Source organism: Lactuca serriola, chromosome 8 (genome assembly GCF_051521515.1).
Source record: "Lactuca serriola cultivar US96UC23 chromosome 8, Lser_US96UC23_V15, whole genome shotgun sequence".
Classification (NCBI taxonomy): domain Eukaryota; kingdom Viridiplantae; phylum Streptophyta; class Magnoliopsida; order Asterales; family Asteraceae; genus Lactuca; species Lactuca serriola.
In genome coordinates this window covers 46537987-46558349 of record NC_136415.1, presented here as the reverse complement: position 1 = coordinate 46558349, position 20363 = coordinate 46537987, and the positions used below count along the sequence as shown (strand labels likewise).

Genomic DNA, 20363 nt, shown 5'->3' with positions numbered 1-20363 from the left:
GTTTATGGAGGCTAGGGTTTTTCAAAAACCCCTGAAACCAAAACCCTAAAAATGAAAAACATGGCCTTTAGGGTTTAATAGCTATAAACCTTAAGTTTCAATTAAACTATTATAGCAATTCAATTTAAAACAAAACCAATGGCTCTGATACCTTTGATGAGTTTTAAGTAAAGCAAATAAACTAGAAAAACAATTCCTAAGTTCACATGCAACCTACTTTGGATCTATGTTTTAACTATTGAACATATAACTTTGAATTGCAAAACTAGAACCCTATGAGAGGATGCTATTTTCAAAAATAACTAATTAGGGTTTTAGAATCACATACCTTTCAATTGTTATAGTAAACAATTGGTAATCCTTGATCTTGGTCTTGTTGGAAGCTTTGCACCACAACTATAATGCCTCTAATGGAATCATACCCAAGAACTAGCAAGAAGGAAACTATATCTATATCTATATATATATATATATATATATATATATATATATATATATATATATAGAGAGAGAGAGAGAGAGAGAGAGAGAGAGAGAGGAGGAGGAGGAGGAGGAGAGAGTATGCAATTTTCGGCTAGGGTTTCTCCAGGCGTAGGGATGATCGAAATTCAGGAGCCATGAGGCTCCTTATATAGCTGAGGCAGCTACGGTTTAAGGGAAAACCCTAATGTTCCTTTGCTTATGGCCCAAGCTTATCCAGAAACCAACCAAGGCACTTGGACGAAATCATTAGGGTTTTCCCTATTGATTTTGTCTACCTCCTCCAAGGAGGTTATGGAACCTTCCATCCAACTATTTGATAATTGCAAACTAGTCCATGTACTTTATAATTAATACAATTAACCCCAAAATCAATTCCAATTAATTTTTTGCTAACTATTAGTCAAACATTATGATTTCAAATTAATATATTAATCTCATAACATATTAATAAATCATTTATATTAATTTATTAATCTTATAATAAATTAATTAATCTCTCTCTTTTCATAATTTCATTGTCTAGTTGCTAGGTTTGAGGGCAACCCAAAAGGACTGTGTTGTTATCAGTTCAAGTACATACCAATTATAGTTATGGACTTAGACACATAAAAATTAAAATGTGACTATAAAATACTTTTAGTTACATGTTTTATTTTTTTACATATCATAATAAAATACTTATGGTCACTTGTTGTTATTTTTTTATATATTCAAAATCATTAATTTTAGACATACATATGAAATTTAACTGTTATCATAAAACACTTACAATCACGTGTTTTTTTTAAATTTCATAATAAAATACTTACAGTCACAATAATATAATGTGACTATTGACAAGTATTTGTCATACTTTTTATGTAAAATAATGATAAAATGTGTGAAAATAGTTTGCAATAGTGACGATTTTTAGTTGATATGTAACTAAAACATTACTGGAATTTGATTAATGACCTTTAGTGATGCAATTAACAAAATTCGTGACAATCCTATTTCCAAAAAGCCTAGCCATATGTCATTTTTGTACTAGTGGTACTTACCAGGTTTTCCAACCTAACTCACTCAGTTTCTTTGCATCACATATATCGATACGAAGGTACTTGATGTTCAGATCTGATGAGAGATTAAAGGAAATATAAACCATTAAATGTGTAAGGCCTGTAATGATTACGTTTATTCTTATGTTTCTTGTATCAGTTATGACATCCCAAGCTTTAATCAGTCAATGAAAAAAATTTATTTGTATATATTTTAATGGTACAAATTCCACATTTATAAATAAACTATGTTTTAAAATAAGTATAACTAAAACATCCTTTCCTGGCCGAAAAATTTGGGGATGTCACGATTATCAATCATTATTTTAGGCATGATGAACAAATAAAATGGTTTTTTTGTACAAAAAAAATAAAATAATGGTTTTTTTTAGCATTGAATGATAATAGGTAGGGTGTTTCTAGAGCTTTCCTTTAAAAATATTAGAGTAAATTACACGAATGGTCTATGGTTTGGGGTAACTTATGCATTTAGTCCCTAACTATTTTTTTAACTTAGAAGGTCCCTATTGTTTGTTTTGTTGCAGGTTTGTCACTGTCTAACCTAAAAAGACTATTGGTCCCTTATTAACTGACTTTTAATTAATTTTATTATTTATGTATTTCATTTATAATTTATTATTATAAATTTATGATTAATCTAGAAAATTAACATCGTCCCTTTATACCTTCTAGTCTTTCACCCAGTTTCTTCTCTTGACGGAGTAAAATGCCACCAGAAGAAACTACCACCATCTACGCCACCATCACCTATATTATCGAAGCAAATAACCACTATCTCTCACACCGGGAAAAATAAAAACCACATCGAATCCATTCAAACCAAAAGTTAAATCTAAAATCAAAACCATAAATCATATCCCAAATGCAAATCAAATCTAAAATTAGAACCAAAATCAAATCTAGGTTGCATAAATCAACATCATATACCTGGACAGATATTGTTTTTGGGTCTTCAAATGAAAATAATAACGAAAAGCTCGTCAACCGGCAACGGAGGAGACAACCATGGAAAATTAAATCGAAAAGGAAATCAAATCTAAAATCAATTCATTCACACTTGATATTCAATTTAATCATACTATCCAATCATACTATAATAAAAATATCGAAACTAGACTAAAAATCCTAACCATAAATCCATCCCTAAATTCTTGGATTTCCCGCTTTGAAACGTTGCTAGCACACAACAGCCTCATCGACAAAACAATGAACAATTGAAACCTAGATCTCATATCGATTCTTCAAGGCTCCCCCCTCTTTCTCCTTTTCTTGCTCTAGTGGTTTACTCCAACGGCGAACAGGTGGGTGACAAACCCTGTATGTTTTCTCCGACGGCGGATCTCGTGTTGTTACAAAAACGATGACGGCGACACTAAGGCACTTGTTCAGATCCAGGTTGTACAAATTAGCAGCAGATACTTAGACATAACTTGTTTTCGAGTCTTGAGTGAGTGTTTGGAATTGCTTCTCAAAGTGCTTATTGGCTTTTTGGAAAATTCAAGAATTCATGGCTTTTTGAAAAACTATTTTTTTGCCTATAAATCAAGTGGCACAATAGTCTTTTTAGCTCAGACAGGACCAAACACGAAAGAAAAAACAAATATTATGGATCTTCCAAGATAAAAAATAAGTTAGAGGCCAAACATGTAAGTTATCCCAAACCATAGGGACCGTTCGTGTAATTTACTCAAAATATTAAAAAAAAAAAAAAAAAAAAAAAAAAAAAAAAAAAAAAAAAAAAAAAAAAAAACATTTGTAAGTTGTAACTTCCTCAAAATTATTGAACAAATAACGACCAACATATGAGACAAGTAAACTTAACAGTCGGCTGATGAGAGTGGAAGACTCAAAGTCAAAGTCGTCTCTCCATCCCCAACAATACTTATGGTTTGCAACCAGTTAAGACCTTTTCCATCACCGCATCCTTCTCCATCACTGTAAAAACTCCTCTCTTTCTCCATCACTGATCATCTCACGTTCTTGGTATTTACTTGACAATTATAGTTTGATGTTTGATTCTGTTGTCTCTGTTAGCTCTCCAGTAAATTACAACTGAATTGTATTTTTAGGATAGTTACTTATGTTTGATTGTTCATATCTTAATGCTACGATTCACCTTATAACTTGGCTTTTGTTTCCTTCGCAACAATTACATTCATTTATCCTGTACTTCATTGCTTTGAAAGAAGTATAGATAAACGCCTAATAGTGTGAGGCATAGCAGATTGAACAATATGTTTATTTGTTTATGGAACAATGAGAAACTAGGCAACCAAAATATCATATAACCAAAATATCACATAACCCAAAATTCTTTTTAGTCCAATCTTCAACTTTTCCAAAATCTACAAAGATTCTTGTAACTTTTTGATGTAAAACAATATGGTATACTTGTGCAACTTAAATGGCTTCATGAGAACCAGTTTTGTATTACTTGCAAGATGCTTTCGTTATGATATATCTGATTTTTGGTATGACAGTTGCTCATGTTTTTTCACTTTTATTTGTAGATCAACAGGAATGGCAAAGTTACGAAAATACCCTTTTCTTATGCTTCTACCGATCTACCTTGGAATCCAAGTAGAATCAGATGCCAATGATCATCGCTACAGTGAAGGTGATACAGTCCCCTTCTATGCCAACAAAATTGGGCCATACTTTAATTCTAGGTTAGACATCTCCATAGCATTTTTCCTTTCTATTTATTTTTGTGTGTATTCCTTCTTATTCTTGTTTACTTTGTTTTCAGAGAAACGTATGCTTATTATGAACTTCCATTTTGTTCTCAAGGTACATCTTTGGTGAATGTGTTGGGTCTTCCTTTTGTTCTCTTTCAGTCATTTTAACTCTCCATATTTGCTTAGTCATTCCTCACATATATTTTTTTTATCTAATAACAGATGTTGTAAAAGAGAAGAAGCTTAATTTAGGAGAGATGTTGAATGGAGATCGTCTTGTTTCAACTCCATATTCGCTTGAATTCCTTGTGGATAAAGATTTTGAAGTATTATGCAATAAGACACTGAGTAAAACAGATGTTTCTAATTTCAGAAGGGCGATAGAGAAGAACTACTATATGCAATTGCACTATGATGACTTGCCAATATGGGCATTTATAGGAATGAGAAATGACGGAAATTTTAATGGAAGGATCAAGACAGTGTATTCCCTTTACAAACATTTTGATTTCGAGGTTTTTTACAATAAGGATCAAGTTATTAAGGTCATTCTACAAATGTCAAATTCATTTACAGACGTTACAGAAGACAAGGAAGTTGATGTTGGCTTCACATACTCTGTTAAGTGGACAATGACACAACAATCATTTGATAGGAGAATGGAGATATACATTGATTCTACCATTTTACCTCACAACATGCCGATACATCATCACTCAATTACATTCTCAAGTGTCACACTCCTCATTCTGATCGTTTCCTTACTCACATTTTACTTACTCGTCCTTCGCAAAGACATTTCCAAGTATTGATTCTACTCACAAAAAATAAGTTTTCATATTCAGCTTATTGTGTTTGTTATGTTTGTCAAACAGAATAACTCTTGTGTTGCCTTTCTTGTTTTCCCAATGCATGAAAAATGAAAGGAACTCAGTCGATGTAGAAGAGGATCAAGTGATAAGTAATCAAGAAGAGATTGGATGGAAGAATGTTCATGGCGATGTATTTAGATTCCCACAACACAAGTCTTTATTTGCTGCGGCTCTTGGTGTTGGCAGCCAGTTGCTATTACTGTTAGTATCTCCAAACAATATGAAATATGTCTTATCTTTTGACTTTTTGCAAAAAAAATGACCACAGATTTTGCCATAGTCTCATTGCAAATTGCGAAATTGCTTTTTAGTAGCCTCACCACGAAAAACCTTAACTAAATTTGGAAAACATTGTTTTCTGAGAAAAATAATACGCGAAATCGAGTCTTATCTTGCAAAATAAACGTTTATATATTGAAAATTACATTCTAAAATTGCGAAATACAGTATATGATTTCTTGGGAAATATTATTTTTCTGTTTAAATATTTTTTTGAGGTGGGAACCATTCAAAAGCAATTTTGTTAAATAACCAATACCATTTTTGTCATTTGTGTGGATTTCCCTTTATTTTATGGTTTTTATATATTGTTTTTTGGGGTTGCATCTTAAATTACTTTTCGAACCTTTCTTTTGTTGAAATTGAAGGATCGTAGCAATTCTTGGTCTTGGGGTCGTAGGTGTTTTTAAGCCTTATATGCGAGGAGTATTCTGGAACGCACTTATCATTGTATATGCAGTTACATCTTTGGTCTCAGGATATACTTCTGTTTCTTTCTATTGTCAACTCGAAGGAACCAATTGGGTATGTGAAAATATGAAACTTGGTTTGAAACTTATACAATTTGATCTATTTTTAATTTTTTATTCACATAAAAAGGTTAATACTGATTGGCTGTCTTTATTTCTCCCTTACAGATAAAGAACCTATTAGTGGCAGGAGGATTATATTTCGGGCCTCTCTTTCTTACTTTTACTTTCCTAGACAATGTTGCCATTTATTATGGATCAACTACTGCATTGCCAGTGAGAGCAATAGTCATGTTATCTCTCTTGTGGATATTCATAGCATCACCATTGCATCTTTTAGGAGGCATTATTGGGAAAACAAGAACGCCTGAATTCCAAGCTCCCTGCAAAACCGCTAAAATTCCTAGAGAGGTTCCTAAGTTGCGTTGGTATAGGGGTGTTCTCCCTCAGATGGCTTTAGCAGGAATTTTGCCTTTCAGTGTCATCTATATTCAGTTGTATTACATATTTACAAGTGTTTGGGGATATCGGGTTTATACACTTTATGGTATTATGTCCATAGTCTTCTTTCTTCTTCTGATCATGACTGCTTTAGTTTCTGTGGCACTTACATATTTCCAGCTTGCAGTTGAAGATCATCAATGGTGGTGGAGGTATGTTAAATATATAGTTGGTGTGATAACTGATTATGGTCTTGAATTGCTATATGCATGAGCTAATAATTTATAAGTTACAACTAATAAGAGTTCTTTATTTGACACAGGTCGTTTCTGTGTGGAGGCTCTACTGGATTGTATATATATGTTTATTGCATCTATTATTATTTTGAGAGATCATACATGAATAGTTTCTTGCAGATCTCTTTTTTCTTCGGCTATATGGCATGCGTCTGTTTCGGCATATTTCTTGTACTGGGAAGTGTGGGTTTTCGTGCCTCATTGCTCTTTGTTCGTTACTTGTACGCAGCTATAAAGTGTGATTAATAGAACAATACGTACATTTAATAGAGTTTGTTGAGATATATTTCTGTTGATTAAGCTCAGGATAAATGCAAGAACATTGCATGTTCCGTGTAACCTGACGAGTGTTCATTTCTCCTTTTGAAATTAATCTCTCCTATGACATCTATATAAATCCATAATTTCCTTTTAAAGTTTTATTTTTTCATATGTTAGAGTGGTAAATCTGTATGTGCTTGTGGTAGCATTAAAGCTAATCATAAAATTTCCTTCCATTAAGCTTGGCTTATTCAACATAGATGATAAAATCAACCATTTAATCAAGGTCAATTGCTCCATTTTTCTCACATCCTGCTAGCTAGGTAGTTAAGTACTTCGACAAACACAAGCACAATGATACAAACTCTGAAGAATAACGAAGAACACAAGGATTTAACATAGTTCATTTGATTAGAGTAATCAAGCTACATCCACATGCAAAACTAAAGAGTTCTTTTGTTTGATATTTAGTGCTATACGATTTCTATGTATTTAGTGCATTTACAATGTCATGCTCTTGTTTTAGGGTTACAATCAATACTAAGGCGTTGTTAGTTTTTTCGAAGCGAAAATGTCTGAAGTCTGCAAACCATCTCTGCAACCCATAGCAGAAGATGGGGACCAAACGGCTACAACATGTAATAAAAAATCTGTTTGTTTTTTAACCTCTGCAGACTGCTGCAATAAGTTAAAGTAAGATGTGAAGAGGTTTGAAGCAGAGGGTCAAGTGATGCGTCACGCAGCACACGCGCAACAGTTTTTAAGTCAGAAGTTTTCTAAAAAACAAACAACTGCAAAGAGCCAAGTGCTGCGAGTCGCAACAATAAGTGGCCAGAAGTGGTTTTTTAGAAAAAACAAACAATACCTAAGAGATTCATTTATAGTAGTTGTTGACCTAAATTATGGGCCCAAGACATAGGTTAACCCAAGATACCAAACTTGCTTTCCAAGTTGATGATGGGTTTGAGCCAAAATAACATCCTATGTGCTCATGTAAACCCTAATGCTTGGATCTAGGTTTCTCTAATTGTACATGCATTCATCCAAGACTTTCAAACCCTAGATCTAATGAGTATAATTCGAAATTAATGAGGCAAATCATATCTAAATGATTACCTATTGTTGCTTGCATGAATCTTCTTGTCTTTGAAGCTTAGAGTCACAAGTGTCACTCCTCTAATGACTTACAAAAACCAATAGAAAAATAATGATGTTGGAGAGAGGTTGAAGACGCATAATTTCGGCTATGATCTTTCTAGGGTTTCAAGTGGCCACAAATTGTAAGCCTTAGGGTCCTATTTATACCGGAGCTGCTAGGGTTTCAATCTAAACCCTAATGGACAGCTTAGGCCTTAAGCTATCTAAGGAAGCTTCTTGAATAGGGCCTTATGGCCGAAATTATGGATGGACACATCCTAATTTTTTTCCATGCCTAGTCCAAGAGGCTCCTGAGCCCAATACTCAACTATCACACATTTGACAGTTGAAGTCTCTATTATTAAATTAAAGTCTTTTAGCCACAAAATTAATTTCTTAATTAATTCTTATCTAATATCAGTTTAATTATATGATTTCTCCATTAATATATTATTCATATAACATATTAATAAATCATAATAACCTTTTTCTTAATAAATCATCCTATCATGTTGCTTCGGTGAAGGCAACCCAAAAGGACCATGCACAACCGGGTTAAGTACTTACCAAATATAGTTACAGGCTTAGACATTAATCCAACAGTCTACCACTTGGATAAGTCTAGTAACTACAAATGTAAGCACAAAACGATTAGCAATCGTAGCTCTCAAAGACGCTGTCAAACTTTGATCTTATCAGTGACCTGTCATTTAGATAAGGGATCGTATAGTCCTCCGTTCTAGATATCGTGCGGACAATTACATGGAACATAGTCATACTTCTTGTCCAACAGTTTGTTTCTCGATCTCTGATTCGTTTGACATAGAACTTAATTGAACATATCAACTCAGTCCTGACCGGGCTCAGCACATAAGTCAAACCAAATCATCGAGGGGACCTGATATCGCTTTTACCCTCTTAGGATAAAAGGAACAGATAAACTTCAACTTATATGCATTTACTATCCACTAATTAAACCATACACAACAATGCGTTTTATAACATCAAGTTACTAATGCGTTTATGCATTATCAATGCACAATCAACTAGCAAACAATAAACCATATATCTAGGTTTTAAGACCATATGATATTATCGTCTTACGATCACTCGAGATAAATTCCATGAAGTGATTCCAGCAAGCGTGGGTTTAATCCAATGCTCAAATCAAACTCATAAGCACTCATGAACGTTGTAGCAAACTTTTGTTATGTCTAATACACTTTAGACAATCTACACACCAATTCATGACAGTCTTCATTCATACCTACTTCCAACATATGAACGACTGTGGACGGTTCGAATAATCTCATTATTCAGGAAGTCAAAATATGCAAAGTGAAACAATAGGTAAGCAATTAAAATAAGACAGTAACATTACTAATAAATAATACTATTTTATTTAATCATCAAATGTTAATTACAATTTATCTATTACACGTTTCTAAACTATCTAATCTAAACTAATATTGTCCTTCAGCCCGATGCTCCTAGTGTGCTGCAAGTGCTTAACCCTGCTAAGTCCCTTTGTAAGCGGATCTGCTGGGTTATCCTCTGACGATACCCTATTTACTACAAGGAGTCCTTCTTCCACCCAATTTCGAATAAAGTGATATTTTCTGTCGATATGTCGAGATCTTCTGTGATCCATCGGTTCCTTGGTCAAGGCAACCGCTCCTTCATTATCACAAAAAATTTCCCTGGGCTCCTTTATGGTTGGCACAACTCCAAGGTCTCCAATGAAGTTCTTCAACCATATTGCCTCCTTTGACACTTCGCTCGCTGCAATGTGATATGATTCGCACGTTCAATCAGCTACGGTTTCCTGCTTGGAACTTTTCCAAGTCACTGCTCCTCCATTAAGGGAAAAGACCTAGCCCGACTTCGAACGGTAGTTGTCCCTGTCGGTCTGAAAACTAGTGTCACTGTACCCTCGCACCTTTAATTCATCACTCCCACCGAGGACTAGAAACCATTCCTTGGTCCTCCAAAGGTACTTAAGAATGTTCTTGATTGCGGTCCAATGTGCTTTGCCAGGGTTCCCTTGATATCTGTTGACCATGCTCAGAGCGAAAGCCACATCAGGGAGAGTACAACTCATAGTGTACATAATCGAGCCAACTGCGGAAGCATATGGTACTCGGCTCATTTCTGCTATCTCGACTTCGGTACTTGGGCTTTTAAGTCTTACTCAATTTGGCATTACTTTGGATCGGTAACTCTCCCTTCTTTGAATTCTCCATACTAAAACTTTTTAGTACCTTGTCCAAATAAGTATTCTGGCTAAGTCCTATTAGTCTCTTACTTCTGTCTCTCACTATCCTTATTCCTAAAATATAGGAAGCCTCTCCAAGGTCCTTCAGAGCGAAGCACTTCCCGAGCCAAGACTTGACCTCCTGCAGTGTTGGGATGTCGTTTCCTATGAGTAGTATGTCATCGACATACAATACGAGGAAGCTAACTATACTCCCACTGGCTTTGACATATACACATGATTCATCCTCGCTTCGTAGAAAACCACACTCTTTAACTTTCTCATCGAAGCAAAGATTTTCATTAGCGAGACACTTGTTTCAGTCTATAAATGGACTTCTCAAGCTTGCACACTCTATCGGGATGCTTCGCATTGACAAAACCCTCTGGCTGAGCCATGTAAACATCCTCAACCAACTTCCCATTAAGGAAAGCGGCTTTGACATCCATCTGCCATATTTCATAATCATGAAATGCAGCAATGGCTAACATCACCCTAATAGACTTTATCTTAGCAACTGGTGAGAAGGTTTCATCATAGTCAACTCCGGGAGTTTGAGTGAAACCCTTCGTGACCAACCGCGCCTTATATGTGTGCACATTCCCATCCATGTCGGTCTTTTTCTTGAAGATCCACTTGCACCAGACCATCTTACGTCCTGGTACATGGTCAACCAAATTCCAAACTTGGTTGTCATATATGGACTGAATCTCGTTGTCTATTGCCTCTTTCCACTTCGCAGACTATGGGCCTGCCATGGCTTCCTTATAGTTGTTAGGTTCATCCAAATTCACTAGTGTACTATCACTAATGAACGTATCCCCTTCGGTAGTGATATGAAAACCATAAAACTGGGGTTGAACCCTAACTTTTTTCGGAACGTCTAAGAGGTAAACACTCGTCAATCGGTTCAACCGGAGTTTCCTCCTCGGGTTGAGCGTCGGCGTTAGAGGTTCCTTCATCGCTCGACTCTTGAAGCTCTTCAAGATCGATTTTCCTCCCACTATCCCCTTGGATTATGAGTTCTTGCTCTCGGAAAACCCCTCTCCTCGCAATGAAGACAACATTGTCACTCGGTCTATAGAAGAGATATCCAAAGAACTTTTGCAGGTAGCCGATGAAAATACACCGCTCACTATAAGGTTCGAGCTTGTCGTGAGTCTCTCGTCTTACGAAAGCCTCGCAACCCCAAACCTTGATATGTGCCAACGAGGGAGCTTTCCCTATCCACATCTCGTGAGGTGTTTTGGCAACCTTCTTCGTATGGACTAAGTTAAGGATATGGGCGACAGTCTCTAAGGCATACCCCTAGAACGAGATAGGTAGTGAAGCACGACTCATCATGGAACGAACCATGTCCAACAAGGTTCGATTACGCCTCTTAGCCACACCGTTCAACTGTGGTGTCCTAGGTGACGTCATTTGCGAAACGATTCCGCACTCCATGAGATAGTCGTGGAATTCAAGACATATGTACTCTCCTTCTTGAGCGGATCGAAGCATCTTGATTTTCCTGCCCAAGTGATTCTCCACTTCTTGTTTAAACTCTTTGAACTTTTCAAAGGTTTCTGACTTGTGCTTGATTAAGTAGATATACCCATATCTGTTATAATCATCGGTAAAAGTCACGTTGATGCGACTCGCATCCTTTGTAGTGGATCTAAAGGGCCCACACACATCAATGTGTATGAGATCCAATAAACCCTCACAACTTTCACAAGTGCCAGTGAAGGGTGACTTGGTCATCTTTCCAAGTAAACAAGACTCGCACACGTCATCATCCCTAAGGTCGAATGACTCAAGTACTCCATCCTTTTAGAGTTGGGCTATGCGTTTCTTATTAACATGTCCAAGACGACAATCCTACAAGCATGCTTTATCCAAACCATTGGATGAATCAATACACAACACATCATTTCCTAAGTTATCTACAACCATCACAGTTTCATATATCCATTACAAGGCAATGCTTCTAAATAAAAAATACCATTTAGATAAGCATTAATAGAACCCTTTTCATTATCAAATGAATATCTAAAACCTTGTCTAGATAAACCATGACATGAAATGATGTTTCTTGCCATATCTGGAGAATAGTAACAATTGTTTAAATCTAATCCTAATCCACTACTGAGCATTAAAGAGTAAACTCTGATCATGGTAACAAGCGACGATCTTCTGTTCCCCATGATCAAATTTATCTTCCCATGCTCCACGTCCCTATCTCTTCTTAGGCCCCGCAAATCAGAACAAATGTGAAAACCACATCATGTATCAAGTACCCAAAAATGGAATGTGATGAATCATTAGATTTAAATGTGTAGATACCTGCATAGGATGGATTGATCTTCCCATCCTTGATTGTTTGCAGATATTCTGGGCAGCTTCTCTTCCAATGTCGTATCTTGTGGCAGCGGTGGCACTTTGTCTCCTTAGGGTTTGAGTTGGGTTTAGCAGAACCAACTTTGGTTCTACTAGAAGAGGTACCATCTTGGGACTTTTCCTTGTGGTGGCTCTTTGAGGGAGCCTTCCTATTCTTACCCTTCCCTTGCCCAATAGCCAAAATAGGGGCAGTAGTTGGAGCGGGATTTGATGCAACAGACTTATCTTTAAGATTGCTCAGAGCAGTCCTTAGCAAGCCTTGAAGCTTGCTCAAAGTGACCTCTTCCTTATTTATGTGGTAGGCCATGCGGAACTGGTTGTAGTAGGAAGGAAAGGAGTGATGGATGATGTCAATCGCCAACTCTTCATCAAAGTTAACATTCAACTTTAGCAGGCGATCAACATATCTCTGCATCTTTTACAGATGGGCAGTAAGGGACTCTCCATTACCCATTCGGGTAGTGATCATTGAAGTGATGATCTCGTACCTTTCTTGCCTCGCACTTTTGTGGTACCGGTCCAACAAGTCTTGATGCATCTCATTGGTATACAAGTCCTCATAGGACTTTTGGAGTTCGGAAGTCATTGTTGCTAGCATCATGTAATGGACTTTCGTGGCATCACGCTCGTGGGCCTCAAAGGCATCCAGCGATCTCTTCGGGAGTGGCAGTGTTCATGTTGATCTCCTTCAGCTCCTTGTCAAGGACATACTCTTTGTCCTCGTAACGGGTGACCATTCTTATGTTACGGATCCAATCATTGAAATTGCTACCGTCAAATATCACCCTCCCACACAAGTTCATGAGTGAGAACGAGCAGGAAGAATTCGAGCCGGAAGCATTGTTGTTGTTCATGTTCGACATCTAAAAAGGAAAAGAACAAAGTTTGATTAGAAATGAATCCCCAATTAAACACCCAAATGAGAAATTAGGGCTAGGATCCAACAACACTATTTACATATTAGAAGAGGGATACCGTAATCTAATATGCAAATAATTTGAAGGTAAGTGAGTAACGATTCACTAATTCTCCACCATGAAAAAACGAAAAAGAGATTAAGTTTTAAATGTATTGAAAATTCCTAGATCCTTTTGAGATTCATTGAACTTTTCAATGGAATGTTTAAATCTCGATATGCCCCTCAAGTTTGTGATTGGGATGCCAAGGATCACAAAGCGGGTGTGAATAACCATGCAAATGTACATGGTGCCCTCATTGTTACAGTCACCTATTCGATGTGTCGGGTAACCACACACGCTCCATCGAACTATGACAAACAATGAGTCACCCTTTTCCACCTTTTCTTAGAACCCAATTAGTGTGTCAGTTAACCCCACACGCTCCACTAATGTCTTAGCAAGGGTACAAAGTGTAATTTCATGGAATTGCATCAATTTACTTTTGCCTAAAGTAACTAAGATTGGGAATTTTGTAAAAACATTTAGGACTTTTATAATTCATTATACTTATTAATGAGAAAGGGTTGCCCTATCCTACCCGTTCGGCTAACAAACCTCCACCAATCAAGGAAGCGGTGGGTGAAAGTGGACACCCATTAAATGGCCATTTTATAGGCCATAACCTTATACCCCCTTCTAGATCGGTTTCATGAATGAGGTCTACTAACTGTAAGACTAGCATTTTAATTTATACATACATACATACATACATATACATATATATATATATATATATATATATATATATATATATATATATATTAATCTTATAATATTATAAAGTATAAGGTCGAATTCTAAACTTGTAAAAGTCTAGGGTTTGAAATTTAAGTAGTTTAAATTAACTTTTAATCAATAATTTAAATTTCAAAACTTGAGGACAAGTTTTTGAACTTTTTAAAACACAAAGGATCAAATAGCAAATAACTTTAAATTAAACAATTAATTTAATGATTGTCTAAATTTGACTAATCAATTTATTTACAAGATAATTCAACAATTAATTCAAATAATCAAATATTATCAAATAAGGAATTTATTATTCAAATAATTGGTAATTATCTTTTGATTTGTTAAGGATATTCACAAAACAGTAATAAAATTCGGATTTTATTAGTCTAAAACGATTTAGGTAAGTATCCTTAAGCAAAACGGCAAGAAATCCCGAAAATTATTCTGTTTGACTGCTAAAGTCGTCGAGTTCACATTGGAACTCGTCAAGTTCATCCAACCCGTCAAGTTCCCAATGGAACTCGTCGAGTTCATTAGACAGTTAGCCCAAAATTGATTTTTAAATCATGAATGAATAAACAAGGCATCAATACAATAGAAACCAAACAAAGCTCTGATACCACTGATGGGTTTGAGCCAAAAGAACATCATATGTGCTCATGCAAACGCTAATGCTTGGATCTAGGTTTCTCTAATTGTACATACATTCATCCAACACTTTCAAACCCTAAATCTAATGAGTATAATTCGAAATTAATGAGACAAATCAGATCTAAATGATTACCTCTTGTTGCTTGCTTGAATCTTATTGTGTTTGAAGCTTAGAGTCACAAGTGTCACTCCTCTAATGGCTTACAAACACCAATAGCAAAAGAATGATCTTGGAGAGAGGTTGAAGAGGCACAATTTCGGCTATGATCTTTCTAGGGTTTCAAGTAGCCGCAAATTGTAAGCCTTAGGGTCCTATTTATACTGAAGCTGCTAGGGTTTCAGTCTAAACCCTAATAGACAGCTTAGGCCTTAAGCTACCCAAGTAAGATTCTGGAATTGGGCCTTATGGCCGAAATTATGGATGGAAACATCCTAATTTCGTCCACGCCTAGTCCAAGAGGCTTCTCAGCCCAATACTCAACTATCACACATTTGACAGTTTAAGTCCCCGTTATTAAATTAATGTCTTTTAGCCACATAATTAATTTCTTAATTAATTCTTGTCTAATATTAATTTAATTATATGATTTCTCCATTAATATATTATTCATATAACATATTAATAAATCATAATAACCTCTTTCTTAATAAATCATCCTATCATGTTGCTTCGGTGAAGGTAACCCAAAAGGACCATGCACAACCGGGTCAAGTACTTACCAAATATAGTGACAGGCTTAGACACTAATCCAACTGTTGACTCGTCAAATCGAAGCCAAGTCAAGGAGTGCTTCTCGATCACGTAAGGGTTGAAGAATTTATACACCGAAGGTGAAATGCAAGGGATCAACTTTGCTTATCAGAACCTATTAGTGTGTATACATATAATTGTATTAGCATAGCCCATATATATATATATATATATATATATATATATATATATATATATATGTGTGTGTGTGTGTGTGTGTGTAGGGTTAGGTTCAATGGAAAATGAACAATTAGGGCAACATATGTTGGAACCAATGATCAAGTGACACGTGTCCATTTCTTTATTCATAAGCAATGTATTATGGAAGTTATTTATGTAGTTATTCCAAAGTGATGTGTTGTCATGCTTTCATTGGTTCCAACATGTGTTGCCCTAATTGTTTATTTTTCATATAACATTTCCCTATATATACATATATATATATATATATATATATATATACATATATATATATATATATATCGGTATTGTATTATTAGCCCAATAGAGCCCAATGTAAATTGTATGTATTCAAATGATTAATAGAAATCAATCATGGGAAAATCATTAATGTGTTTCATGGTATCAGAGTGATCTACTCATATCATTCCCTGATCCTGTCTTCTACTTCTTCTCTAACCCTCGCCGTCACATCTTCTTTTGTCTTCGAACAATAGTCAACGAAAATCCCTCATCATCAAGCAATCAGAATCCGTATGGAAGTCATCAAGACATACGTTCCCATCATCCTTGATCTCAATGAACTTAATTATGATGCTTGGCGGGAGCTTTTTGAAACCTAATTTTGTGGCTTTGCTGTTCGAGACTTTCTCACTGGCGATTCCAAACCAACCTTTAACAAAGATGAAGAATGATTCAAACTCAACTCTGTGGTAAAAATATGGGTATATGGAACACTTACTCTGTCCCTTCTCAATATGATTCTCTCCCAAAACTCCACTGCCAACACTGTTTGGCTTAGTCTCGAGAATTTATTCCCGGATAACAAAGATGTTCGAGCCATTGAACGTGAGAATGAATTGAGAAACATGACTCTTTGTGATCTTACTTTTGCTCAATATTACCAACGAATCAAAACTATCTCCGATCTCTTGGTTAATATTGAGAATCCTATACCCGAGAAAACTCTTGTCGCCCATCTCCTTAATGGTTTATCTCCCCAATTCGAGTGCATTGCATCTCTCCTTCGCTACTGGGACCTGCCTCCATCATTCCTCCAAGCCCACTCCTAGCTTCTTGTTGAATACCTCAATCACCCTGGCGCTCATGCTTTAAATAAGTTAGTTTCTACTTATTTTCTTCCTTGTAATAAAACATCTTAAAATGTCATTTGTTTTGCTTTTCAGCTTGGAAAACACTTCAAGTTACCTTTTTATAAATCCAATTCCGATGTTACTAAATGCTTTGAAATTGTTCATTCTGATTTATGGGAATTCCCTATCCCAAGTATAAGTGGCTTAAAATACTACATCATCTTTCTAGATCATTTTTCACATTCTTATGGGTGTACCCCTTACGACACAAATCTAATGTTTTTAACAAATTTCTTCATTTTCCCGTATATGTGCAAAACCATTTTACATACGACATACAAAAATTTCAATGTGATAATAGAGGTGAATTAGACAACAAACAATTCCATAACCTTTTTTACCAACATGGCGTCATATTTCGCTTTTCTTGTCCCCATACATCCCAACAAAAAGGTGAAAAGGAATGCATGATATACACAATAAACAACATTATACACTCTACTTTTTTAAGGTCACCTTCCACCCACATTTTGGGTAGAAGCTCTACAAATGGCCACCCATCTTCTCAACATAACGCCCTCCTTGTCCATTCAAAATGACATACCATTCACAAAACTATACCAAAAGTTACCCACCTTTTCTCATTTACGTGTGTCCGAATACCTATGTTACCCCCACCTTCCTACCCCACATAAACTTGCTCCTCAATCCAACTCATTTGATTCCTCAATTACCCCATCCAATCACCGAGGATATCGTTGTTTTGATCTTTCCACTCGCAAAATCATTATTTCTCTCCATGTTGTATTCAAAGAAAATGGCTTTCCCTTTTATTCCATGACTCCTAAAAACCCACCTTCGTATACCTTTCTTGATGATCCGTGTTCTATCTCTCCCACCTCTTGTTATTAACTTATGTCTAACCCTCCTTCAAAAGATCCCAATCTCGCTTCCCCTCCTCAAATCGAGATTGAAAACACTACTCCTACTCCACTTAATTCTCCGAAAAATGAAATCTCTACTCCCTCTAATCCATTCTCCCCTCTTGGAACTAAATCTCAACCTTAAAATTCCATCATTCCTCCCTCTCCTCTCCCCATGGTTACTCGATCTCAGGTAGGTATTTCCAAGCCTACTCAACACCTTAACCTTCACACTACCACCGAATCACCCATGCCTAAATCTCACCTTCAAGCTCTCTAAGACCCTAATTGGACCATTGTCATGAAGGATGAACTTAATGCTCTTATTACTAATAGAACTTGGGTTCTTGTCCCCCGTCCTCCCTAGGAAAATATTATGCATTCTATGTGGCTATACCAAAAGAAATACAAGGCGGATGGATCTCTTGAGTTCTTAGTTGCAAATGGCAAAAGACAACAACTCGGGATTAATTGTTACGGGATCTCTAACCCGATTATTAAACCAACATCTATATGGACCGTTTTTAGTCTAGTAGTTTCTCGTAACTGGCCCATTCATCTGATGTGAAAAATTCATGTCTTCACGGCCACTTAAATGAAAATGTTTACATGCACTAGCCCCCTCCCCCAGGTTTCAGAGATACAGAATCACCCATATAATGTATATCGTCTTTAGAAGTCTCTCTATGGTTTGAAACAAGCCCCTCGTGCTTAGTTTTGATGATTTGTCACCTACATCTAACATATTTGATTTATTATAGTTGTTGCAACTCTTCACTGTTTATTTTTTGCAGGGGCACTGATGTGACATATTTACTTCTCTATGTAGACGACGTACTTCTCACAACATCATCCACAACTCTATTATAATGTATCATTTCCCTCATGGCCTCTGATTTTTTTCATGAAGAATTTAGGTCATTTATCATACATTTCAGGTATTGCTGCCACTCTAGACAACAAGGGAATCTTTCTTTCTCAATGACAATATGCGCTATAGCTTCTTGAATGGGTAAATATGTCAAACTACAACCTATGCCGAACTCCCGTTGACACTCAGTCTAAAATGGATAACATGGGCTCTCCATTTTCTTACTCCAGACTCTATCGCAGCCTAGAGGTTTGTCTTCAATATCTCACATTCACCCTTCCAAACGTATCTTATGTTGTGCATCAAATTTGTTTATTCATGCATGATTCGCGAGAACCACATTTTCACGCTTTAAAGCGCATTCTTTGCTATGTTCGTGGTACTCTTGATTATACGATCCAACTTCATCCCTTGTCCGCAATGGGCCTCATTTTATACTGTGATACAGATTGGAGGGATTCTCACACTACTAGACGCTCTAGTACTAGTGGTCAAGGTTGTAGAACTCGTTACTCGGTACTTGCTCAGCCGACTACCAAGTAGCGAGTACTCAGGAGTACTCGGGAGTAATCGGAGAGTACTCGGATTTGATAATTCATGTAGAAACATTTTTAGGGAAATTCTATATGTCAAAATCATAATTTGATTGAAATATATAACAAAATTAGAAACATATGAATACACAAAAACTGAAAAACACATAATGGTCTCACTTCATGAATAATTACTGAAAATTTAAGATATATATTTAGTAATAATCATGTGTGTGTTAAATAATAAATCATTAAGTATATTAGACATATTAATTACCAAGTTTTATAACATTACTCAGTTTAGTAAGGGGTCGATCGGGGAGTACTCGAGATTTTGTAACTCGCCTCGGTAACCGAGTAGCGAGTACTCGGAGGAGTAATCGGTCAACTCGGCGAGTTTTACAACATTGCTAGTGGTTACTATGTATTTCTTGGCGACAACCTCTTATCTTGATCTTCCAAGTGTCAGGAAATTGTCTCCCGGTCTAGTGTAGAGGCAGAATACAGAAGTGTTGCCAATGTTGTAGCTGAAACCCGCTGGCTCCACAACCATCTTTCAGAACTACACTCTCCGCTTTCCAAAGCTACTATTGTCTACTGTGACAACGTCAGTGCGGTGTACTTATCATCTAATCTTGTTCATCCTCAACGTACCAAACATATAGATATTAATATTCACTTCGTGCATGTTAAGGTTGCTATAGGTCAAATATGTGTACTTCATGTGACATCCTTGCTCCAGTATGCCGATATTTCCACCAAGGGATTGCCAACATCTCTCTTTACGGACTTTAGATCCAGTTTAAGCATCCACTCTCGACCTCGCGCTCAAACTGTGGGGGCGTATTAGTGTATATGTATTCATTGTATTAGTTATCCCATGTATATATATATATATATATATATATATATATATATATATATATGTGTGTGTGTGTGTGTGTGTGTGTGTGTGTAAGTATGTATGTAAGTATCGGTATTGTATTATTAGCCCAGTAGAGCCGAATATATATTGTATATATTCAAATGATTAATAGAAATCAATCAAAGGGAAATTC

At 36.1% G+C, this 20363-nt stretch overlaps 1 protein-coding gene across 3 annotated transcripts; it reads left to right on the top strand.

Annotated features, from left to right (window-relative positions):
- The first annotated feature begins 3352 nt into the window (after positions 1-3352).
- On the top strand, positions 3353-7007 carry LOC145070028 (transmembrane 9 superfamily member 2-like). 3 transcript variants are annotated; one of them, XM_079016945.1, is made up of 8 exons: positions 3353-3478; positions 4052-4210; positions 4291-4331; positions 4442-5024; positions 5146-5292; positions 5739-5895; positions 6009-6493; positions 6604-7007. In XM_079016945.1, the coding sequence occupies exons 1-8, from the start codon at positions 3426-3428 to the stop codon at positions 6821-6823; spliced, it is 1845 nt and encodes a 614-aa protein (XP_078873071.1). In that variant the 5' UTR covers positions 3353-3425; the 3' UTR covers positions 6824-7007. The 3 variants fall into 3 exon arrangements, with proteins under 3 accessions (XP_078873071.1, XP_078873072.1, XP_078873073.1); XM_079016946.1 differs by having other exon boundaries at positions 3359-3439; XM_079016947.1 differs by having other exon boundaries at positions 3387-3524.
- Positions 7008-20363: the final 13356 nt, after the last annotated feature.

Excerpts from the sequence above, each read along its gene's own strand:
- LOC145070028 (XM_079016945.1), top strand. The coding sequence starts at position 3,426 with ATGGTTTGCAACCAGTTAAGACCTTTTCCATCACCGCATCCTTCTCCA. Across the intron at positions 5,025-5,145 it reads CTTCGCAAAGACATTTCCAA|GAACTCAGTCGATGTAGAAG; the intron begins GTATTGATTCTA and ends GAAAAATGAAAG. Across the intron at positions 5,896-6,008 it reads AACTCGAAGGAACCAATTGG|ATAAAGAACCTATTAGTGGC; the intron begins GTATGTGAAAAT and ends TCTCCCTTACAG.